General features: G+C 35.3%; 1 protein-coding gene across 2 annotated transcripts in view; it reads right to left on the minus strand.

Moving 5' to 3' along the window:
- COL4A5 (collagen type IV alpha 5 chain) overlaps positions 1-23,233 on the minus strand; it is a 230,249-nt gene that overhangs the window by 29,723 nt on the left and 177,293 nt on the right. For both annotated transcript variants that reach the window (XM_039233533.1, XM_039233532.1), the window contains exons 33-37: positions 22,898-23,047; positions 21,003-21,101; positions 19,572-19,661; positions 19,028-19,167; positions 3,098-3,224 (exon numbers count right to left, since the gene is read on the minus strand). In XM_039233533.1, the coding sequence (XP_039089464.1) occupies positions 3,098-3,224; positions 19,028-19,167; positions 19,572-19,661; positions 21,003-21,101; positions 22,898-23,047 (606 nt within the window). The remainder of the gene's footprint in view (positions 1-3,097; positions 3,225-19,027; positions 19,168-19,571; positions 19,662-21,002; positions 21,102-22,897; positions 23,048-23,233) is intronic.

A 23,233-nucleotide genomic window follows, 5' to 3' on the forward strand; every position in this document is an offset into this window, starting at 1 on the left:
GTGAATCGGAAAAAAAAACAAGAAAGATGCTGATGTTTGCTGAATATTTTTAAGAATAATTTTAAGTTTTAAACTTATTTATCCAAGGGTGGCATTATTATATATTCATAATAAAAATAATTACCACAACATTACATTAATAGAAATGGTAGGATTCTATTGTATGGATATATGAATTTTTTAATCCACTCATCTACTGTCAGACATTTGGGTCATTGTCAGGTTTTAGGTATTATGAATATCTATTTATGGAAACCTGATCTACTTCCAGTTTTTAGCTATTATGAAGTAACTCTGCTATGAATATTTCTGAACCAGTATTTTTGTGGACATGTCTTAATTTATCTTGGGTAAATACCTAGATAGGAATGGAACTGCTGAGTCAGAGTAGGTGTATGGTGTGTCTTATAAAAAAACCCAACAACCTGCCAAAACATTTGACACTCACAACAATGTCTGGGAATTCCAGTTGCTCCAGACCCTTGTACAACATATGGTGATATCAGTTGTTTTAATAATAACCTTGCTGGTAGGAATGTATTGCTACTTCTTTGTGGTTTTAAATTTGCATTTCTCTAATGGCTAATAATATTGATCACCTTTTCATGTGTTTATTGACCGTCCACATATCTTCTTTTGTGAAACGTCTGTTAAGTTTTCCACGTTAAAAAAAAGTGTATTATTTATCTTGTTATTATTGAATTGTAGAGGTTCTTTATATATCCCAGATATCAGTCATTTGTCAGATACATTTTTTGCAAGTATTTTCTCCTAGTCTGTGGCTTCCCTATTCATTTCCTTAATGATGTCTTTTGATGAGCAGAATGAACAGAAGATCTCAGGTTCTTTAAAAGAAAAAAAAAAAACCAGTGTGGAGCAACTGAATATCTGTATGGGAAAAAATGAACCTTGACCCCTATTTCATACCATAAAAATATTTTTACTTGAGACAAACCAAACCTAAATATAAAAATTTAAGCATTAAATGTTACAGAAAAAAATAGAAGGATATTTTCATAAACTTGAGTAGGAAAATATTTGTTGAATAATGCAGGAGACAAAAAGCACTAACTATGAAAGAAAATTAATAAACTGGAATTTCTTAAAATTAACAAATTTTGTTCATCACACAGCATTAAGAAAATGTCATCACAGAATAGCATTAGGAATGAAAGGCAAATATGAGACAGAACATACTTGTAATATATGTATCTGACAGAGACTCATATCCAGAATATATAAAGAATGGCTCTGAATCAATAAGACGAAAAGGGCAAACAACCCAATAAGTGTGAGCAAAACCATGGAGCAGGCATTTCAAAAAGATGTTATCCAAATGGCCAGTAAATACATGGAAAGGTGTTTAATATTGTCATTCATTTAAAAAATGTAAAAGAAACTTCAGTGAGACACTTCTTTTTGTATGTTAGCTAACTTGACAATAAATTATATTAAAAATAAATAAATTTGAACATACAATGTTGAAAAAAAAGAGACAATTCTATGTACCCACCAGAATAGCTAAAATTTAAAAGACTGACAGTACCAAATGAGGTCAAGACATGGGCAACTGGACATTTCACAATACAAAGTACTAACCACAATATAAGCACAACAAGCCACTAGGAGCCACCCAGGAACATTTAAAACGTTGCAGGTGGGACTGTAATTTATAAAACCACTTTGAACAACTGGCTAACAGCTAAAACTTCCTTCCTAGTAGTAGGAAAACTATTAAAGTTAAATGTCTACCTACTCTATGAGAGAAATGAGTATATATATCCACCAAAAGACATGTCAAAGAATGTTAATACCATCTTGTTTTTAATAGTCCCAAACTGGAAACAGCCTGAAAGTCCATCAACAGGAGAACGGGAAATTGATTACTATGTATTTCTTCAATGGAATGTTACAGAGCAATTATAAAACAAACAAACTACAGACACATGCAACAAGATAGATGAATCTTATTGGACATAAGTGAAAGAAGCCAGACACAAGGATATATACTGTATGATTCCATTTATATGAATTTCAAAAACAGATGAGATTAATTGATGGAGATAGAAATCATAGAAGTGGTTACCTTGGTGGAGATGGTTTCACTAGGAAAGGGCATGGGTAAACTTTATGGGGTGAGGGAACTATTTTATGTCTTAATATGTATGGTGGATACACACACACACACACACACACACACACACACACATACATATGAAAACTCATCTATAGTCTTATATATTTTACTCTACATTATACTTCAATAAAAGGTTAAGGAAAAGATAAGCAAAAGCCCACTCCATCCATGTCACTGTGAAATCCAAAAAACAAACAAACGAACAAATTAAATACAAGCATAAAGAGAGCAGACAGTATAACAATATAGGTCAGACTACCTACTTGACTATAGTGCTAAGTCCCTTTGCTTGCTTAACTCAGTCATTGTTAGAACACTTGTTCTACCTACAAGCCACCCAATGGTATGCCTGAGCACAACTTGCTAAGAGAATCAGCAGCAGGCTAAGGTTCGGTAGTGTACATTATTACCTACAAAAATAGTCAAACTTCTTAATTGACTTGTGGCTAATAATCAAAGATTGAAAAATGTACTAACAGTCTCTCTGCTCACAGGATATTGTCCTGCTGAGCTGGTAATACTCATTTTCATTTTATACAGAAAAAAATTTGGGCAAAGAGAAAATAAGGATCTAGTTCAAGATTATGTTGCTAGTCAGTGTCTAATTGGGAAATAGAATAGAAGTCTGCCAAATAAGAAGGTGCTCGGGGCGCCTGGGTGGCTCAGTCGGTTAAGTGTCTGACTTTGGCTCAGGTCATGATCTCATGGCTCGTGGGTTCGAGCCCTGCGTTGGGCTCTGTGCTGACAGCCAGCTCAGGGCCTGAAGCCTGTTTCAGATTCTGTCTCTCTCTCTCTCTGCTCCTCCCCTGCTCATGCTGTGTCTCTCTCTGTCTCAAAAATAAAATAAAAACTATAAAAAAATAAAAAACAAAACAAAAAACAAATAAGAAGCTGCTCTGCGACATGGGTTAGACTAGATAAGAAAGGACATAAGGAAGCCTTTAAGAAAAGGTATATTACCAGGAAATCCAGGAAGGCCTGGTTGTCCTTTTGCTCCAGGGGTCCCTGGTAATCCAGGCAAACCAGTATCTCCCATAGAACCTTTGATTCCAGGGTTTCCTGGGTATCCAGGCAGACCAGGTTCACCCTAAAGTAATGAATAAGAAGATAAAACTGAGTCTCTACATGACTTAGATTGTATAACAACACATTATTTATAAGAGCTTTTATTATTTGTCAGTCACTCTGAGAAGTGCTTTACAGAAAGTGTTTTCTTTAATCACTTGTAGAAACTTAACGTGAAAATGCTTTGTTTAATCATCACAACAGATTTTTGAGTTAGGCTTTATCATCTCCTTTTATAAATGAGAAAGCTGAATACTGGAGAACTCAAGTGCCTAACATCTCTAGCAAGTGGCAGAATTAAAATTTGAGCCAAGGTCTGTTAGACTCCAGAGATCATGCTATTTCCACAATATGTTGATGTATTTTCTCATTAATCCCTAACAACTCTACAAGAAATACACTATTATTATCCCATTTTACAGTATTGCAACTAATAAGCTGCGGAATCTGCATTTGGGTCCAGATAGTCTCACTTGAACCTTGGATCGTTATCTCTAGCATGCTACAATGGAATTCACTGCTTAAAATAAGCATGTCAAATAGTAGTTACAGTAGGTTCTACTGCAAAAAGTAAACTTAGTCTTAACATACATACGTCTATCAATTCTTCAGTGAACATCGCAAATCCCCTATGTTCCATGAAGCTTTCCAGAACAAAGAAAGCTCATGCTAAGAATGTAGGGTAGGTTCTTATTCTGTCAAATCAATAATGGCTTCATATATGCATGTCTTGACTCTTCAACCACATTGAACATTTCTCTGTAGTTAAAGACAACTCATATGTAACCATTTTTGCTCAGTAAAATTTTGCATTGTTTTCTTCTAATAGAGTCTTAGAATTCATATCCATTTTCCCAATTAAAACAAATTTTTCCCAATAAAAATGAGAACGTGTTATAACTAACTCTACCAGTGTCCATTGGTCTGCTCATGAGGATCATGACCTCTCCAACAAAGTGTCAGTGTTCAACATGATCTACTGAATACCTCCTTCTCCATTCAGTGATTATGCTTGTCTAGGTGACTAAGATCTTCCATTTGTGACTCAAATGATTCTGCATTATGGTAAAAGCTTTTTCAACTAATTCCTTTTCTCCTTACATCCCACTGGGCTGGGAATATGTGTATTTTCATCTGAACTTTTATAAATCAAACATCTAGGACATTTTTACATACATAATAGTATACAATTAAATTTTGGATTGAACTGGTTCCATCTTAAGTATTTACACAGAAAAGCTTTGAATAAACTACCATAATTCTTTTTGCTATTCATGAACCAATGACATTTATATATCAAAATAAAAAGCAAGAAGAATATTCCAATCGACTGTTAATGGTAAACTTGAAAGGCAGTACACGAGGTCCTGATGATTTATGAAAAAGTAAGTGAAATTCTACAATATATAATTTCAACCAGCACTTGGTTCCTCCCTACAATTCTTCTCACCACCCTATGACCTTACTTTAAATTCTAAAAAGAAAGTAACTGTTTCACCAGGGCTTCTGAAAAAGAATAAAAGTTGCTAGTTTAAGTTTTACCTTCATTTGTATTATTCACAAATTTGCAGAGAAAACAATGAGCTTCAAAAACACCCACAAAGTGGCTAGAAATCCTGTAAATCACTCTGAGAAGTAAAAGCTAGACATGTCTTGACTAGACTTAAGCCACAAATATCTACATTTGTTCAAATGTCACCATTTGATATAATTCTTTTTTATTTAGATAAAATTGATATATAACTTTATATTAGTTTCAGGTGTACAACACAATTTGATATTTATATATATTCTGTAATGATCACCACAATAAGTCTAGTTAACATCCATCACCATAATTACAAAATTTTTTGTTCTTGGGATAAAAACTTTTAAAATATACTCTCTTAGCAACTTTCAATATACAACACAATATTAACTGCAGTCACTGTGTTGTACATTACGTCCCAGTGACATATACTTTATACCTGTGAGTTTATACTTTTCAACCTCCTTCACCCATTTCACACACACACCCCCCACATTGCTCCATCCCCATCTCTGGCAAACACAACTTTGTTCTTTGTATCTATTAGCTTGTTTTGAAAAATAAAATAGTCTAAATTTAGATTCCACATATAAGGTAAATCACAGGGTATTTCTTTTTCTCTGACTTATTTCACTTAGCATAATGGCCTCAAGTTCCATCCATGTTGTCACAAATGGCAAGACTTCATTCTTTGATATGGCTCAATAATATATATCCCGTATTTTCTTTATCCATTCATATACCAATGGACACTTGGTTTGCTTCCACATCTCGGCTATTGTAAATAATGCTGCAACAAACATGGGGATGCATATATCTTTTCAAGTTAGTGTTTTCATTTTCTTAGATAAATACCCATAGTACTTCTATTTTTATTTATTTTTTTTGAGGAAGCTCCATACTGCTTTTCATAGTGGCTGCTCCAATTTACATTCTCACCAACAGTGTACAACTTTTCTCCCCACCTTTGCCAACACTTGCTGAAACGTGTCTTTTTGAAAATAGCCATTTTAACAGGTGTGAAGTGATATCTCATTTTGTTTTCTTAAGTTTATTTATTTACTTTGAAAGAGAGAGAGAGAGTGACAGAGAGAGACAGAGGGAAGGGCAGAGATAAGAGAGAGAGAATTCCAAGCAGGCTCTGTGCTGTCAGCATCAGTTTGATGCACGGCTGGATCTCAAGAACCTAATTGTGAGATCATGATGTGAGCTGAAATCAAGAGCTGTTTGCTTAACAGACTGAGCCATCCAGGCACCCTCATTGTGGTTTTGCTTTGCATTTCCCTCATGATTAGTGATTTAAGTACCTTTTCATGTACCTGTTGGTCATTAGTATGCCTCCTTTGGAAAAATGTCTATTCAATTTTGCTCTGGTAATTTTTAATTGGATTCTTTATTTTTACTATCAACTGTATGAGTTCTTTGTATATTTTGGATATTAACTCCTTATCAATATATGACTTGCACACATTTTCTCCCATTCAGTAGGTTGCCTTTTCAGTTGATTACCTTTGCTGTGCAGATCAGTTTGATGTAGTCCCATTTGTTTATTATGGTGTTGGTGCCTTTGCTTTTGGAGACACAACTAGAAAAACATCACCAAGATGAAGGTCAAGAAACTTGCCTGTTTTATTCTAGCAGTTTTATGGTTTCAGGTTTTACATTTAAATCTTTAACCCATTTTCAATTAATTTTTGCATATATGGTATAAGGTAGTAGTCTAGTTTCATTCTTTTGCCTGTGGCTGTAGGTTTTCTCAACACTCTTTATTAAAATGACTGTGTTTCCCCCATTGTATAATCTTGCTTTCTTTGTTGTAAATTAATTGACTATATTTGTGTGGGTTTATTTCTGGGTTCTCTATTCTATTCCATTGATCTATGTGTTTGTTTTTATGTCAATGCCATATTGTTTGAATTACTATAGATTTGTAATATAGTTTGAAATCAGAAAGTGTGATATCTCCAGCTTTGTTCTTCTCAAGATTGCTTTGGCTATTTGGAATCTTTTGTGGTTCCACACAAATTTTAAATTGTTTATTTCTTTAAAAATACCATTGGGATTTTGATAAGGATTGCAATGAATCTGTATATTGCTTTGGGTAATGTGGACATTTTAACAATATTAATTATTCCAATCCATGAATGTAGAATATCCTCACATTTGTGTTTTTAATATTTCATCATGTCATCATTTTCAGAGTATAGATCTTTCATTTCCATGGTTAAATTTATTCCTAAGTATTTTATTCTTTTTAATGCAATTGTAAATGGAAGTGTTTGCTTAATTTCTCTTTCTGATAGTTTGTTGTTAGTATATAGAAATGCAATAGATTTCTGAACGCTGATTATGTACTCAGTGACTTTCCTGAATTTGTTTATTAACTCTAACAGTTTTTGTTGGAGACGTTAGGGTCTTTTATAGATATAAGTATAAATTATAAATATACATACATATGTATACATATTTTTATCTGCAAATAGTGACAGTTTTTTTTCCTTCCTTTCCAATTGGGGTATCTTTCACTGCTTTTTCTTGATTATTTGCTCTAGCTAAGATTTCCAATCCTATACTGAATAAAAGTGGCAAAAGTGAGCATCCATGTTTTGTTTCTAATCTTAGAGGAGAAATGTTCAGCTTTTCACCATTGAGTATGATGGTAGCTGTGGGCTTCTAATATATGACTTATTTTGTTGAGGTACGTTCCTTCTATACCCACTTTGTTAAGTTTTTATCATAAATGGATGTTAAATTTTGTCAAATACCTTTCCTACATCTATTGAGATGATCATGTGATTTTATCCTTTCTTTTGTTAATGTGGTATATCATATTGATTGATTTATAGATTTAAACCATCCATGCATCTCTGGAATAAGTTTCACCTGAGCATGGTATATGGTCCTTTTAGTTGCTCTTGTATTGTTTCATTTCGTTTGCTAATATTTTGTTGAGGACTTCTGCATCTATGTTCATTAGGTATACCTAATTTTTTTTTCTTGTGTCCTTGTCTGGTTTAGGTATCAATGTAATGCTCATAAAATGAGATCAAAGTGTTCTCTCTTCTTCAATTTTTTGGAAAATTTTGAGAAGGATATGTATTAAATCTTCTTTAAATGTTTGGTAGAATTCACCTGTGAAGTTGTCTAGCTCTGGACTTTTCTTTACTGGGAAACTTTCTTTTCTTTCTTTTTGATTTCTGATTCAATCTTTTTACTAGTAATTGGTTTATGCAGATTTTCTATTCCTTCATGATTCAGTCTGGGAAGACTGTATATTTCTAGGAATTTATTCATTGCTTCTAGGCTCTCTAATTTGTTGACATATAATTGTTCATAATAGTCTTTTATGATCTTTTGTATTTCTGTGGTATCAGTTGTAAATCCTTCTCTTTCATTTCTGATTTTATTGAGTTAATTTATTCATTTGAGCCCTCTCCTGGTGAGTCTAGCTAAAGGTTTGTCAATTTTGCTTATCTTTTCAAAGAACCAGCTTAGTTTCACTGATCTTTTTTGTCTTTTAGTCTCTATTTTATTTACTTGCACTTTGACCTTTTAAATTTCCTTCCTTCTACTAATTTTAACCTGTATTTGTTTTTCTTCTTTTAGTTCCTTTAGGTGTAAATCTAGTTTGAGATTTTTCTTGTTTCTTGAGGTAGGCCTGTATCACTATGAACTTTCCTTTAGAACAGCTTTTCCTTCACATCATAGACTCTGGTAAGCTGTATTTCCATTTTGATTTTTCTCAAGATATTTTTATTTCTTCTTTGATTTCTTCATTGGCTTACTGGTTGTTCAGTAGCATGTTGTTTAATCTCCACTTATGTGTGTTGTTTCCATTGTCTTGTTGTAATTGATTTCTAATTCCATGCCACTGTAGTCAGAAAAGATGCTTGATATGATTCTTCTTAAAATTTTTTTAATGTTTTATTTATTTTTGAGACAGAGAAAGACAGCATGAGCAGGGGAGGGTCAGAGAAAGAGGGAAACACAGAATCCGAAGATAGGCTCCAGGCTCTGAGCTGTCAGCACAGAGCCTGATACAGGGCTGTAACCCACAAACCATGAGATCATGACCTGAGCCGAAGTCGGTCGCTCAACCGACTGAGCTGCTCAGGCGCCCCAAATCTTCTTAAACTTACTGAGATTCGTTTTGTAGCCCAACATATGAACTACCTTGGAGAATGTTCCATGTGCATTTGAGAAGAATGTATATTCTGCTGCTTTGGTATGGAAAGTTCTGTATATATTAAGTTCATTTGGCCTAATGTGTCATTTAAGGTAGACGTTTCCTTATCGATTTTCTGTCTGGAAAATCTATCTACTGATGTAAGTGGGATACTGAAGTCCCCTACTATTATTATATTGCTATCAATTTCTCCCTTTAGGTTTGTTAATATTTGCTTTATTTATTTAGGTGCTTTATGTTGTGTGCATAAATATTTACAAATATTATATCCTCTTGTTAGAGTGGTCCCTTTATCATTATGTAATGCCCCTGTCTTTTAATACTATCTGTTTTTTAAAGTCTACTCATATGTCAATCAGGAGAAACTTAACAGAAGACCATGGGGGAGGGGAAGGGGAAAAAACAGTTACGGAGAGAGGGGGAGGCAAACCATAAGAGATTCTTAAATACTGAGAACAACCTGAAGGTTAATGGGGGGTGAGGGAGAGGGGAAAATAGGTGATGGGCATAGAGGTAGGCACTTCTGGGATGAGCACTGGGTGTTATATGGAAACCAACTTGACAATAAACTATAGTAAACAAATAAAAAAGATAAAAAAATGAAGTCTATTTTGTGTGATAGAAGTATAGCTACTCTAGCTTTCTTTTGGTTTCCATTTGTGTGGAATATCTTTTTTCCATCCCTTTATTTTCCATCTGTGTGTGTCCTTACACATGAAGTGAATTTCCTATAGGTAGCATATAACTGGGTACTTTATTTATTTATAAAAGTTTATTATTTGAGAGAGAGAGCAAGAAAGTGGGGAAGGGGCAGAGAGAGGGTGATTGATTGAGAATCCTAAGCAGCCTCTGCACTGTTAGCACAGAGCCTGACACAGGGTTCGATCTCATGAACCATAAGATCATGACCTGAGCTTAAATCAAGAATCAGACACCTAATCAACTGAGCCACTCAGGAGCCATAACTAGATCTTTTTAAAAATCATCACACAATGTCTTTTGATTGAAGAATTTAGTCTATTTACACTTAAAGTAATTATTGATAGGTATACACTTATTGTCATTTTGTTAATTGTTTTCTGGCTGCTTTGTAGTTCCTCACTGTTCCTTTCTTCTTTTGCTCTCTTCTGTTGTGGTTTGGTGACTTTCTTCAGTGTTATGATTATATTCCTTTCTTATTATCTTTTGTTTCTCTATTATAGGTTTTTGCATTGTGGTTACCATGAAGTGCACATATAACAACCTAGATATACTAAAATCTATTTTAAGGTGACAGCAACTTAAGTTTGAACACATTTCAAAACTACATTTTTACTCCCCCCCTCATTTTATGTTTTTGATATCACATTTTACATTTCCTCATTTTACACATCCCTTAACTGATTATTGTAAAGTTATTTTTACTACTTTGTCTTCTAACTTTCATACTAGATATGTAAGTAATTAATCCACTCCCTTTATTATGTATTTATTTTTACCTTTGAGATTTATACATTCATATATTTTCTTGTCACTAATTAATGCACTTTCTTTTCAGCTTAAAGATGTCCCTTTTCAATATCTCCTAGGTCAGTTTAGTGGTGATGAACTCTTTTAGCTTTTGATTGTTTGGAAAAGTCTTTATCTCTCCTTCAACTCTGAATGCTAACTTTTCTGGGGAGGATATTCTTGTTTGGAAGTTTCTTCCTTTTAGGATTTTGAATTGTTCCAGTCCCTTCTATCCTACAAAACTTCTGCTGAAAAATCTGCTTACAGTCTTATTGTTTTTCCCTTTGTTGCTTTTAAGATTCTCTCTTTAACTTTTGACTATTTTATTATAATGTGTCTTAGTATTGATCTTTTTGGGTTCATCTTACTTGGGCTTCTGTGGGTTTTCTTGATCTGAATGTTTCTTTCCTTAGATTGGGAAGGTTTTCAGCCATCATTTCTTTAAAAAATTTTTCTTCTCCTTTCTCTCTCTCTCTTCTCCTACTGGGACCCCTATACTGCAAATACTATTGAGATTTATGTTGTCTCATATTTTCCTTAAGCCATCTTTACTTTTCAATATATTTTTTTCCTTTTTAATGTTCTCTTTGGTTGAGTTCCACTGCCCTGTCTTCTAGATCACTTTCTTCTGCTTCATGTAGTCTGCTGTTCAATCCCTCCTGTATATTTTTCAATTCTGTTTTCTTTTCTTTTCTTTTTTTAATTTCTGAGAGAGAAAGAGAGAAACAGCATGAGCAGGGGAGGGTCAGAGAAAGAGGGAGATACAGAATCTGAAGCAGGCTCCAGGCTCTGAGTTAGCTGTCAGCACAGAGCCTGACGCAGGGCTCAAACTCATGAACCATGAGATCATGACCTGAGCCGAAGTCGGACGCTTAACTGACTGAGCCACCCAGGCGCCCCTCAATTCTGTTTTTGTATTCTTCAGCAAAACAGCTACTTCTGCCAGTCTTGAAGGAGTAGCTTGTGTAAAAGATACAACTCATTAGTCAACCTTAGCCCTTGTTCTTTGTTGTCTCTCAAACCTTTGTAACTGTCTAAGCAGCCTAATTTACTCTTGACATGTACTGGCTGCTAATGGTGTGTCAAGACCTGTCAGTGTTCTAAAAGGAGGAATCTTAAGTCAGCACCTAGTTTCAGGCTGACTGGAAGCCATATCTTCAGGCAGCAGCTTAAAAAGTACACAAATATTTATAGTCCTGTGATACTGCAATAGTAAACCCTGCTGGCCAGCAGACCAGGTGGATCTGGAGGTGTTGCAAAAATTAGGGCTTCAGACAAATGTATCAGATCCTTTCTGAGAGGTACCAGCAAGCTGTAGCAAGGCTGAGGAAGAATGCAAAGATGGCATCCTCTAGCCTACATTCCTTGAGAGCACCCCTGTAAGCCTCCAGACGTATGGGAAACTTTTTTTTAACGTTTATTTTATTTTATTTTTGAGAGAGAGCTCGAGAGAGAGACAGCATGAGCAGGGGAGGGGCAGAGAGAGAGGGAGAAACAGAATCTGAAGCAGGGTCCAGGCTCTGAGCTGTCAGCACAGAGCCCTGCATAGGGCTCGAACTCATGAGCTGTGAGATCATGGCCTGAGCTGAAATCAGACACCTAACTGATTGAGCCATAAAGGTGCCCACAGATGTATGGCAAACTTTAAGTCTGCCCCTCAGGCTGAAGCTCCAAGACAAGTAAATAGACTTGTCTCACAGACAGACTGGGGGTTTCGTTTAGTCTGCTGTCTGTGTAATGCTCTTGGGGATGGTAGTATGCCAAGAACTGTCTGATTATTAGTCTTGTGGGATTCAAGAATGCAAGCCTCCTGGCCACCAGAGCCAGATGACTAAGGAGTGACCCCACTATGGGCTGTGTGCACCTGCAGGTTTTTGTGGGGGCCATTGAAGAGCACAGAACTAGTGTGTGACTCTTGATTTTTGCAGGTCTGAAGGAGAATCTAGGGCTGGTGCTTGCCTGCTGTCTTTAGTGGGGCAATGGGAGAGTACAGGGCTGCGTCACACTTGCCAGTACTATCAAGGCAGAGGGAGAGTACAAAAATAGTGGCTGTCACCACTTTCAATCCTGGAGAGAGTTCCACTATGCTCCTGCCCCTCTGGTAGATGTTTTAATATTAGCAAATGTATCTCCTTCACACATAGTGCAGACATTTTCCAAACTACTGCCTTTTCACTGGTTCCTAAGGTGAGTGAGTCTGCACGCAAATCCTTTAAGAAATGTATCTCAGTTCCCCATAGCCCTTTGGATGTAAGCTCCTTTGGTTTTCAAAGCCAAGTGTTTTAGAGAATTGTCTCTCTGTTACAGGTCCCAGGGTTTAGTGTGCTTGATGTGGGGCATGAACTCCTCACTCCTCATGGAGAAGCACCAGATTTGCAGATTCCTTCTGATTGTGGGTCACCATGGCAGGGGCGGGGTTTTGCATGAGTCCATATCTCTGCCTCTGCTACCTGCTGATGTGGCCCTTTTACTATTTGTTGTGAAGGAAGCTGTTCGGCTGGTTTTCAGGTCTTTTTCAGAGGGAATTAACTGTTCCCTATGTAGTTATAGACTTATCGTGTCCATGAGAAGAGTTATGTTCAGGATCTTCTTCTACCTCCATGTTGTGCTGCCCCACCACTATCCTTGTTTCTTAACAACTCACTAATTATAGAATTCTTTCTTATGCTTCACATCTCCCATAATACTATCATGTCTCCTAAAACTTTAATTCTACCCTTTCTTTATAATATAGGTAGTCCTCACTTTGCACAATAGTATGGAACAATAAAAATGAAGATGCAAGCTGAAACCATGTAACGAGATTTTAATAATTAATGAGAAAAATATGATTGCTTCATGACCTTTTCTTACAAGTTTAAAATCTCTCTTCATGTAAGCTATACGTGTAAAGAGAAAAGTCACATATTGCTAAGTGTTCTTTCACTAACTTCCTTGTCTACACCTCTAAAGTCTCTCACCTCTAAAGTCTAAAATCTGTCAATGATGCCAGCGTCAACATTTTTATAGTTGGCTATTGCATCTGTAACTCTACTTACATTAGATTTAAATGTCACTTTCAGTGTTACCACTTTCCTTTTTTTTTTGTTACACTTTCATCTCTGTTGGTTACTTTTCTCTTTTGAGTATCCATCTTTTTAAAATTTCATTGGTTTATCAATGAGAGGCAAAGAAGCAACACCACTACATGTTTTGTTACCAGGGCATTAAGGGAATAACAGATTCACAGGGACTAATCACTGATTCAGTTTGAAAGAAGTGAAATAATTATTCACTGATCATGATACATAACTGTTATTTATATAGTGATTTATGGAGTGATGGATTGAAAAGCTAATAGACCATGGTAACTTGAATTTGAACCATGTTGTTATGGACTCATGTCATTTAAATAAATTATGGTAACAAATTTGTGCTATCAGAATTGTGCGACGGACTGCCTTCATCTAGTAGAAATGAGCTATAAAATCTTATTTTTTAATGCATCACCATTATATGATAAAATAACAATAGGCTACTCAATGCATGATTTCTTTGTTTTATCAGCTCTTCAAGTATCCAAATTTAGTTTAGAATTTTCTTGAAGGCTTCATAGAGAAAGAAACTAAAAGTTAGCCTCTTGCATGTAGAGTTGAATATACTATGGACATTTGCCAACTGAAACATGTTTTTCTGCTGACATTCATTATAATTTCAAGACAAGTTATGGTAATTTGGTTCCATCATATAAATGTTAATATTTGCTTAGCCCAGCAAAAAATATATAGGAAAAATTTAGAAAAAAATTAAATGGAATTTCAAATCAATGAGTAAAGAATGGAGTCTGTAACAAATGGAGTCGGGTTATCTGGATATCTAATTTGGAAAAAATGAAGTTACTTCCTCACTTCATACAACATATGGGAAAAGCCAATGGATTAAAGATGCAAATATAGAGAACAAAATCATGAAGGTATGGAAGAAAAGACATAGGTCTATTTTTATAATATTAGTATATAGAAGTTTTTATAACAATTAGAAGATTATGCTTCTGATCTTTCCCACCTAATCTGCTTCCCTACTAAATCTGCTTCCCCACATCTCTCCTATCTCAGTATGTAGCAACTCCACTGTCCCATTAGCTCAGGAAGAAAACTTGAGTCATCCATGATATCTCTCCTCTCATATTCTATAAGCAGATCTTTCTGGCTTGACCTGGATCCACTATTATTTTAATAGTGTTATAACTGGTCTCACTGAATTCATTCTTATTCCTCTATGATCTGGTTCCAAAGTAGGAGCTATGATATATTTTAAAAATTTGGTATAATCATGTTACTCCTTCCAGTCACTCCCCATTTCACTCTGGAGTAAAATCTCTTACTATGATCCACAAGGCTCTAGATAATCTATCTTCCATTACCAACCTGGTCTCATCACCTATTTATTTTCACCTCATTCCGTCTGCTTAATCTACTCTAGCCACATTTATGTACCTCATACATGTCAGGTATGCTCCCACCTCAGAGTCTTTGAATGACTCATTCCCTCACTGCATGTCACTTGATCAACTGTTAATCAGAACAGCTTTCCCTTACTACTTTATTTCAAAATGTAACAATTTTCAGCAATTCCTATACCCAAGCCTCACTTAACTTTTGCCATACCTTCTAACACACTATAAACTGATTTGGTTATTGTCTAGGTATCAGTTCCATGCAGGCAGTGAGTTTTCTTTCATTCATTTTCTATCTCTAGCACCTAAAACAGTACCTAGCACCTCATAAACACTCAATAGGTATTTTTTGAATGGATGAATAAATGAGTATAACAATTGCCTATGTAAAAACTTTAAACTCTACATGATAAATGCACAGTAAACAGGGTTATAAGACAAACAAATGACTGGGAGAAAATATTTGCAATACATATAATAGACAATGGACACATCTTTATAAAGTACTTGCATCAGTGAATAGGAAATACATAACCAAATCCCTTTCTAAAAATGAGGCAAGAGCATGAATAGACAATTTGTAGAGGAGACATAAGCATAAGAAATCTCATTTCTAATTATGAAAATTTAAATTTCAACAATGATACTCTACTTTTCACCTTTAAAATTTTTTTTAATTTTTAATGTTTTTTAATTTATTTCTGAGAGAGAGAGAGAGAGAGAGAGAGAGAGAGAGACAGCGTGAGCAGGAGAGGGTCATAGAGAGGGAGACACAAAATCCAAAGCAGGCTCCAGGCTCTGAGCTAGCTATCAGCATAGAGCCCAACGTGGCGCTTGAACCCATGAACCGTGAGATAATGACCTGAGCCGAAGTTGGACATCCAACCAACTGAGCCACCCAGGCACCCCTACTTTTCACCTTTTAAACTGACAAAATTAGAATGACTGATAGTACCCAATATTTGTAAAATGAAGAGAAAATAGAAAATTTCTTACACTGATCAAGACAGTATAAAGGAGTAGAGATATTTAAGAGAAAAGTTAGTAACTATCAACATTACAAAGGCATATATATATATATATATGTATATATATATGTGTGTGTGTGTGTGTGTGTGTGTGTGTGTGTGATAGGTTCCCACAACTCTACTCAGAATTTATCCTATAGTAATATTTACCCAATAATATTAAGATATGTACGTGAGACGTGGATAAGAATCTTCATAGCAATATATGTTTGTAATCATGAAGATATAGAAACATTTCAATATTCATAATAGGTTAAACTATTTATGGTTAACCCACACACAAAATACCACATAATTGGGAAAAATAATGAGGCATTTATTTATGGGCTGATAGAGTTTGCTAAAATTTACTAAGTTATGATAGCTTGGTCCAGAGCAGATACATGGTCTGATATTTTGTGTGTCAATAAAATAGAAGATACCTGCATTTGGAAGATGCAGTATCATTTCATGAATCAGTAGTTGAGGAAAAATGCTTCTAATTATAATTGTAAGATGCTTTCCATTGTAAGATGCACCTCAACATCAGAGATTTTGAATGTAAAAAATTGAGTCTTAAAATTGATGAAATACCGGTGAGCCTGGTCCATTGAGGGTCCAACTTGGGCTCAGGTCATGATCTTACAGTCCATGAGTTCGACCCCACGTTGGGCTCTGTGCTGATAGCTGACAGCTGATAGCCTGGAGCCTGCTTCAGATTCTGTGTCTCCTGCTCTCTCTGCCCCTTCCCCACTCACATTGTCTGTCTGTCTCTCTCCAAAATAAATGAACATTAAAAATAATTTTAAAATAAAATAAAATTGATGAAATACCTATCATATATACATGCTTACATGTACTTAAAGTCTTTTTTGAAAGACTACTAAAAATAGTTACCTTATGGAAGAGCTATGAATTTCAGGTATGTAAATGTGTAGAAAAAGGACTTCTCATTTTATACTGTTTCATAATGCTTGATTTCTTAAAATCAAATTTATTGGTTATCATTAATATAAAAACTTTAAAAGACAAAAATGTAAGTGTACTTATCTTTTGTCCCAGACACTGCACTTTCAGGAATCTATACAGTATAAATAATTGTACATGTGTCCACAGATATGTCTAAGAATATTCATTATGATATTATTTGCAACAATAGAATATCATGCAAATATAAAATAATGTACAATGACAAAGAAAATTGTCTAATATATATTTAAAAAGAAAAATTAAAAGATATAAATGATAAGGCAAATATAGAATAGCATGTATTCTATGATTCTACACACATACAATATATGTACAAAAACACAAAACAAAATTTTGTATGTATACATAAGAAATATATAGCAAGGGGCGCCTGGTGGCTCAGTCAGTTAAGCATCTGACTTCAGCTCAGGTCATGATCTCATGGTCCGTGGTTTCAGGCCCTGCATCGGGCTCTGTGCTGACAGCTCAGAGCCTGGAGCCTGCTTCAGATTCTGTGTCTCTTTCTCTCTCTGCCCCTCTCCCACTCATGTTCTGTTTCTCTCTCAAAAATAAATAAACACTAAAAAATTAAGAAAAAAATAGCAAGCAATTCAAATTTACATACTAACTATTATCAGTGAATTTCTATAGGGAAGGGAATGGAATAAAGAAGATATGTTCTGAAGGATATTTTCACTTTTGCCCTTGATATGTCTGTATTATTATTCTTTTTTAATGTGGTCATGTATTGCTGGTAAAATTTAAATAGAACAGAAAAAAGATTAGAATCATTGTTTTAATTTTTTATTTTTTTTTAAATGTTTTATCCATTTCTAGGAGAGAGAGAGAGACAGCGTGAGCAGGGGAGGGTCAGAGAGAGAGGGAGTCACAGACTGAAACAGGCTCCAGGCTCTGAGCTGGCAGTCAGCACAGAGCCCGACGTGGGGCCGAACCCACAAACTGCGAGATCATGACCTAAGCGAAAGTCGGACGCCCAACCGACTAAGCTACCAAGGTGCCCCCAAAATTAGAATCATTTCAATAGACTTTACACTGTTAATCTACAGTTAATATGCAGAGATTTCTCTTGATTATCTCTTACAATAAGTTGATTGACTATACAATCAAACTAAAACCTTTTTGTATACTATTAAAAAGGAATGATCAAATTTCACATGAGTAAAATCAATGAACGAGAGAGAGAGAGGGACAAAGCAAGAAACAGACTTTCAAATATAGAGAACAACCAGATATTTACCAGAGAGGAGGTACGTGAGGGGATGGGTTAAATACGTGACAGGGATTAAGGAGGGCACTTGTGATGAGCATGGGGTGTTGTATGGAAATGTTGAATCACTACACTGTACACTTGAAACTAATATAACATTGTATGTAATCATACTGGAATTAAAATTAAAAATAAGATAAAAAATTTTAATTAAAAAATAAAAAGGACAGCTTAAAAGGAAAAAAATCATTATTCAGTAAATTCTTATCTCAGTGGGAATTTTCATTAATTCCATGCAAGTTTAGTAACACCATTCTTTTTCTAATACTTCCTAGCTTTATAGTCTGACTGAATGATTAAACAATATTATAAGACAAACAACTGACTAGGAGAAAATATCTATAACATATATAATAGACAATGGATACATCTCTGCTGGCGAAACTATCAAATATTCATGGAGTCTAATGATTCTAAAACATGTCCTAAATTTGATTGGTGGAGAAACACTAACAAAGTTTTTTACACTGACTAGAGGCATAGAGGGGCATGTAAAACTGTTTTAAGAGAACTACCTCAGATATGCAGTTAGGAATACTCAGCACTTTCATTAATTGCTTAAGCTACTTTGTTTATAAGTCGCTTCATATTAGTTTATAATAATATTAGGATACAGATCAATTCTGTCACTAAAAGGAGAAAAGAAAGCCAAAGCCAGGCAGAAATATGCCTTTGGTTTACTGAAATATACTCAGAGATTAAGACAGAGGGAAAACAAATAAATCAGAAGGACTTCTCCCTCTTTTTGGATTGGCTACAAACCTTAAAACTTATCTCCTTACAATCTAAGAGAAAACAGGAGGAATGAGTTTCTAGAATATACCATGTCATTCTATAGTTTGTTTAATGAAGAATTAGGAATGAGCACAGTATTTAAAAAAAAAAAATCACATCTGCTCAGGCATATGTCTGGAGTAGAATTACCTTTGGGCCAGGAAGACCTGGAAGACCAATGCCTGAAATACCAGGATCACCTTTCTCTCCTTTCTGTCCAGGTAATCCTGGGTTGCCAGGTTGTCCAGGAACTCCAGGAAGTCCAGGAGACCCTTTAAAACCCTGAGGGCCTGTTGAAAACATGTAACATGCATTTTTCACAAAATATTCTTTATTCATGGCATATCTATAATGCATATGACCAAGGGAAAAAAATTCTTTTAAATTCTGCAAATTCTGAGTTAAAAATAATCCTTTACAACTAGGGTTATTTAAAAGCCTACTTTTCAAGGAAGTTTAAGTGAAAGCTAGCGAAAACGTATGCTTTTGTGGATTCTTACTCTTAATGTTTCTAAAACTCTGTTCCTTATTTCTCACTTCAAATATTTGTTTGATTGGAGAGCTCTATCCACTGATTACCTTAGTTATTGCCTAGTTTGATTTTATTAACACCTGGTCTCTATTTTGATAACAAATCTTCCAAAGCCATCTTCCACTGATGAGATTGAATATTTGGGAGACTTTCGTCACTCACCTGGAAATCCCATATCACCAATGCTTCCTTTAAGTCCAGGAGGTCCTGTAAGTCCTGGCTTCCCAGGGAGACCAGGGTTACCTTTAGGACCTAGAAAATTCAAATTGGTTAAATTAAGATAAGTCAGCAATATTGAGGTTGCCTGGTTTCTTGGAGCGAGTTGTTAATTATAATGCAAGCATGGGATTGGATGGATCAAATTCTTAATATATGATTAAGTTCCACAGATATAACTCAGCATAAAACAAGCAAGAGACACTGAGGAAATCTCCTTAGAACATATTACAATATAATCATAGTAATAGAGGTCTCCTAATAGAAATTCGTTTTAAAAATGCAAACATTTTACCAGGACATCTCGTGTTTTGCCCTAAAACATTTCCGATTGTAAATGAAGTCTTATTTGTTGTATGTGGTGTAAGCACCTTTACTGTAATTATCACAGATAAGTCCAATATAATGAAGTCTGCTTTTAAAAGATTCAGAAGTGGCTTTCCCATGTAAGTCTGATTTTATACATACTCCCACTTCATGAACCCAGGGATAGATGAATATTGGTTGAGAGGTATTGTACTGTCACCCAACAGACCTGGCTGCTGTGTTTAGACATTCTCCTAGAGTTTAGGTGCATAAGCTGTGTGGTGTTACCTAGGTATTTTTTAAGGTCCACAATGTTGCTTTAAACATTTTTTTCTTTTCTTTTTCTTCCACACTGACTTCCAACTCGGGGAAGAGAATATAGAAAATGTGAATAGGAAGAAAATATCTCTTTCCAACCATATCAAGGCAACATAGTACAGAGTCTAGAGCAGAATACCTGACCTGAAGGACCATTATGAGGATGGACACAAGCTGTTCCTTATTCCTTAGGGACCTAACTAAAGAAAGTGGCTTAAGAAGCAGCAAGAAAGAGTTTTATTAGAAATAAGGAAAAAATCCATGTGGATTCTGAGGGTGACTCATGCTGAAACAGACTACTAAGGTAAGTTGTGAAACGTCCAACCTTAGAAACTTTAAAAAAATAGAATCAGCAGTCACCTTTACATGGTTTAATGATTGACTTGTCTGAAGGCAAAAACTAAAAAAAGGTAAATTTCTCAGCGTCTACCAGATAACTATCTCATTTACACATGTTGTAATATATGTAGATAAAACACAGTGCCTTATTTGGATATAGTTCCAATTCTGTATACATCCTTACCACCACAAAAAGAAGAAACTGAGCAGAAAATTATCTTACAAATCTTGTCAGTTGACACTTGGGCCGAATGGCAACATTTTTGCTAAAAAATAGCTCCAAATCTCAGTAGCTTCCCAAGCATATTGTCATGATTAGATCCAAAACATTATCACATATGATAAATACATAATAACTATTTTAGGGTTTAGAATCAGTCATTCCTTTCCTAGAGGTGATCTATCATTACTTACCTGATGGCCCTGGTAATCCAGGTTGTCCACTCAGTCCAGGTTGCCCTGGATCTCCAGGCAAACCCTGGTAACCTTTTGGCCCAGAAACTCCAGGAATACCTTTCAAGGATGAGTAGAAGGAAGACAAGTTAGGTTGATGCTAAATGGGTGATGGGTATTAAGGAGGGCACCTGTTGGGATGAGCATCGGGTGTTATATGTAAGCGATGAATCAATAAATTCTACTCCTGAAACCAATATTATACTATATGTTAACCAACTAGGATTTAAATAAAATAAATTTTATTAATTAAAATTTAAAATTTTAACTATAAAAATAATGTGACAAGGCAAGCAACCCAAATTCTGAGCTATGAATGAAATACAGGAACCCGTGATATTCTGAAATAGTATGAACCAATAGGACTGGATGCATACTAAACTCCTCCACTCTTTATTGAGCTACCATTAAGAAATCAATGTACTCATTAACTGAGTCACTTTCCTGTTTGGGCCTCAGTTTCTTACACTGTAAAATGAAGGAATTGGGGCAGATCATCTTTAGGCTATCTCTTAGATTCTACAACTATCTTTAAGAACCCTATTATATTATAATAGAGTTTACTGCTTCTATTTTATAAAAGGCATAATTGCTTCTATTTTATAGAAGGTATAATTGAAAGAGAAGTCTTATAAAGAGTCATTCAAGAAAGATATCTCATTTTAGCAACACAACAAATTATGCAGCTCTGCCTCTTTTGTGACAATATATAAAACTATAGTAATGTCTTAAACTCTTTTTTTAGAAAAAAAATCCCACCAAGTCCTGCTCATAGGGAAACATAATATCTGTGTACACACACACACTCACATGGACTGACAATATTAATGGTTACAACACAAAAAGAGCCACAAACTTTACTATAAGCTGCAAATAAACATAGCTAGTTTAAAAGTTCTGTGTTGTTTGAAAGGCTATTCTATATAAATTGGATTGTAAGTACTTTATTTATTGATTTGTGCCTATCTACATTTTCTGATGCCTTGCTGTATGTTATAGTTTTGTGAAACGAAAAAAGAATTTTGTATTTAAAAAGTCAATGTTATATTTCATATATGTTTCTAATAAAATAACAATAGTAACACAGTTGTTCCCCAAACCTACTTTCAGCAACTTCCCCCAGGGATGAAATTGGCTCTCTATCGTCCAATACTTGTTCATTCTACCAAGGCAGAATAACAATGAACTGCATTTAGAGCCAAGTATGATATGGATATCAAAACACTGTGGGGCAACAATGTACCACTCATCCCCATCTGGTTTCATGGGGAAAAAAATTAAAGGACCAGCAAATTTCCCAAGCACTAAAATCTGTTTTCCAAGTGATTCTGGCCATTTCTCTCAACCACATCCTGTACTACTTTGTGGAAAGCCTGAAGGTGACTACCTTACGTCTATTTTAAGAGTTCATAGGTTCAGGGACACCTGGATGGCTCAGTCGGTTAAGCACCTGACTTCGGCTTAGGTCATGATCTCATGGTCCGTGGGTTTGAGCCCCGCGCCGGGCTCTGTGCTGACAGCTTAGAGCCTGGAGCCTGCTTCAGATTCTGTGTTTCCCTCTCTCTGTGACCCTTCCCTGCTCATGCTGTCTCTCTCTCTCTCTCTCAAAAATAAATAAAACATTAAAAATTTTAAGAGTTCATAGGTTGTGATAGATTAAACTACAAACAAAATACTTAAATAAAAGTTGATCACCAAAATAGTACAAATCAGGTGAAAATTTTCATTACCAAAATTTGATACATTTAAGTGCCTTTTGTTGGTGACTCCTACACTACAAGTCACTTTTCATGCTATTGAAAATTAAACTTTAGATATACCAGTAAACAGATTCACAAATAAATACATTCACTCACCTGGTAAGCCAGGGTCCCCCTTCTCTCCTTTTGAGCCCAGCAGATTTGGATCCATTGGTCCAGGAGGGCCTGGAAGGCCAGGTTCTCCTTTAACACCTTTTTCTCCTACAGGGCCAGGAGGTCCTGGTGGCCCCTGCAAACCATCATCACCTAAAACCGACATATGTGGGGAGGACAACAGATCAGATTAATTCTTCCAGGATTAATGCATATAAAGATTATTTATATGTTCCATAGTTTGGTAGGCCACTGACAATCCAAACACTTATGCACCATAGTTACTGTCTATGAATAACTTGAATTCACACACATTTTTATACTCAAATAACACTTGCT

This window comes from Hyaena hyaena, unplaced genomic scaffold (assembly GCF_003009895.1).
Source record: "Hyaena hyaena isolate Hyena2069 unplaced genomic scaffold, ASM300989v1 scaffold_77, whole genome shotgun sequence".
Classification (NCBI taxonomy): Eukaryota; Metazoa; Chordata; class Mammalia; order Carnivora; family Hyaenidae; genus Hyaena; species Hyaena hyaena.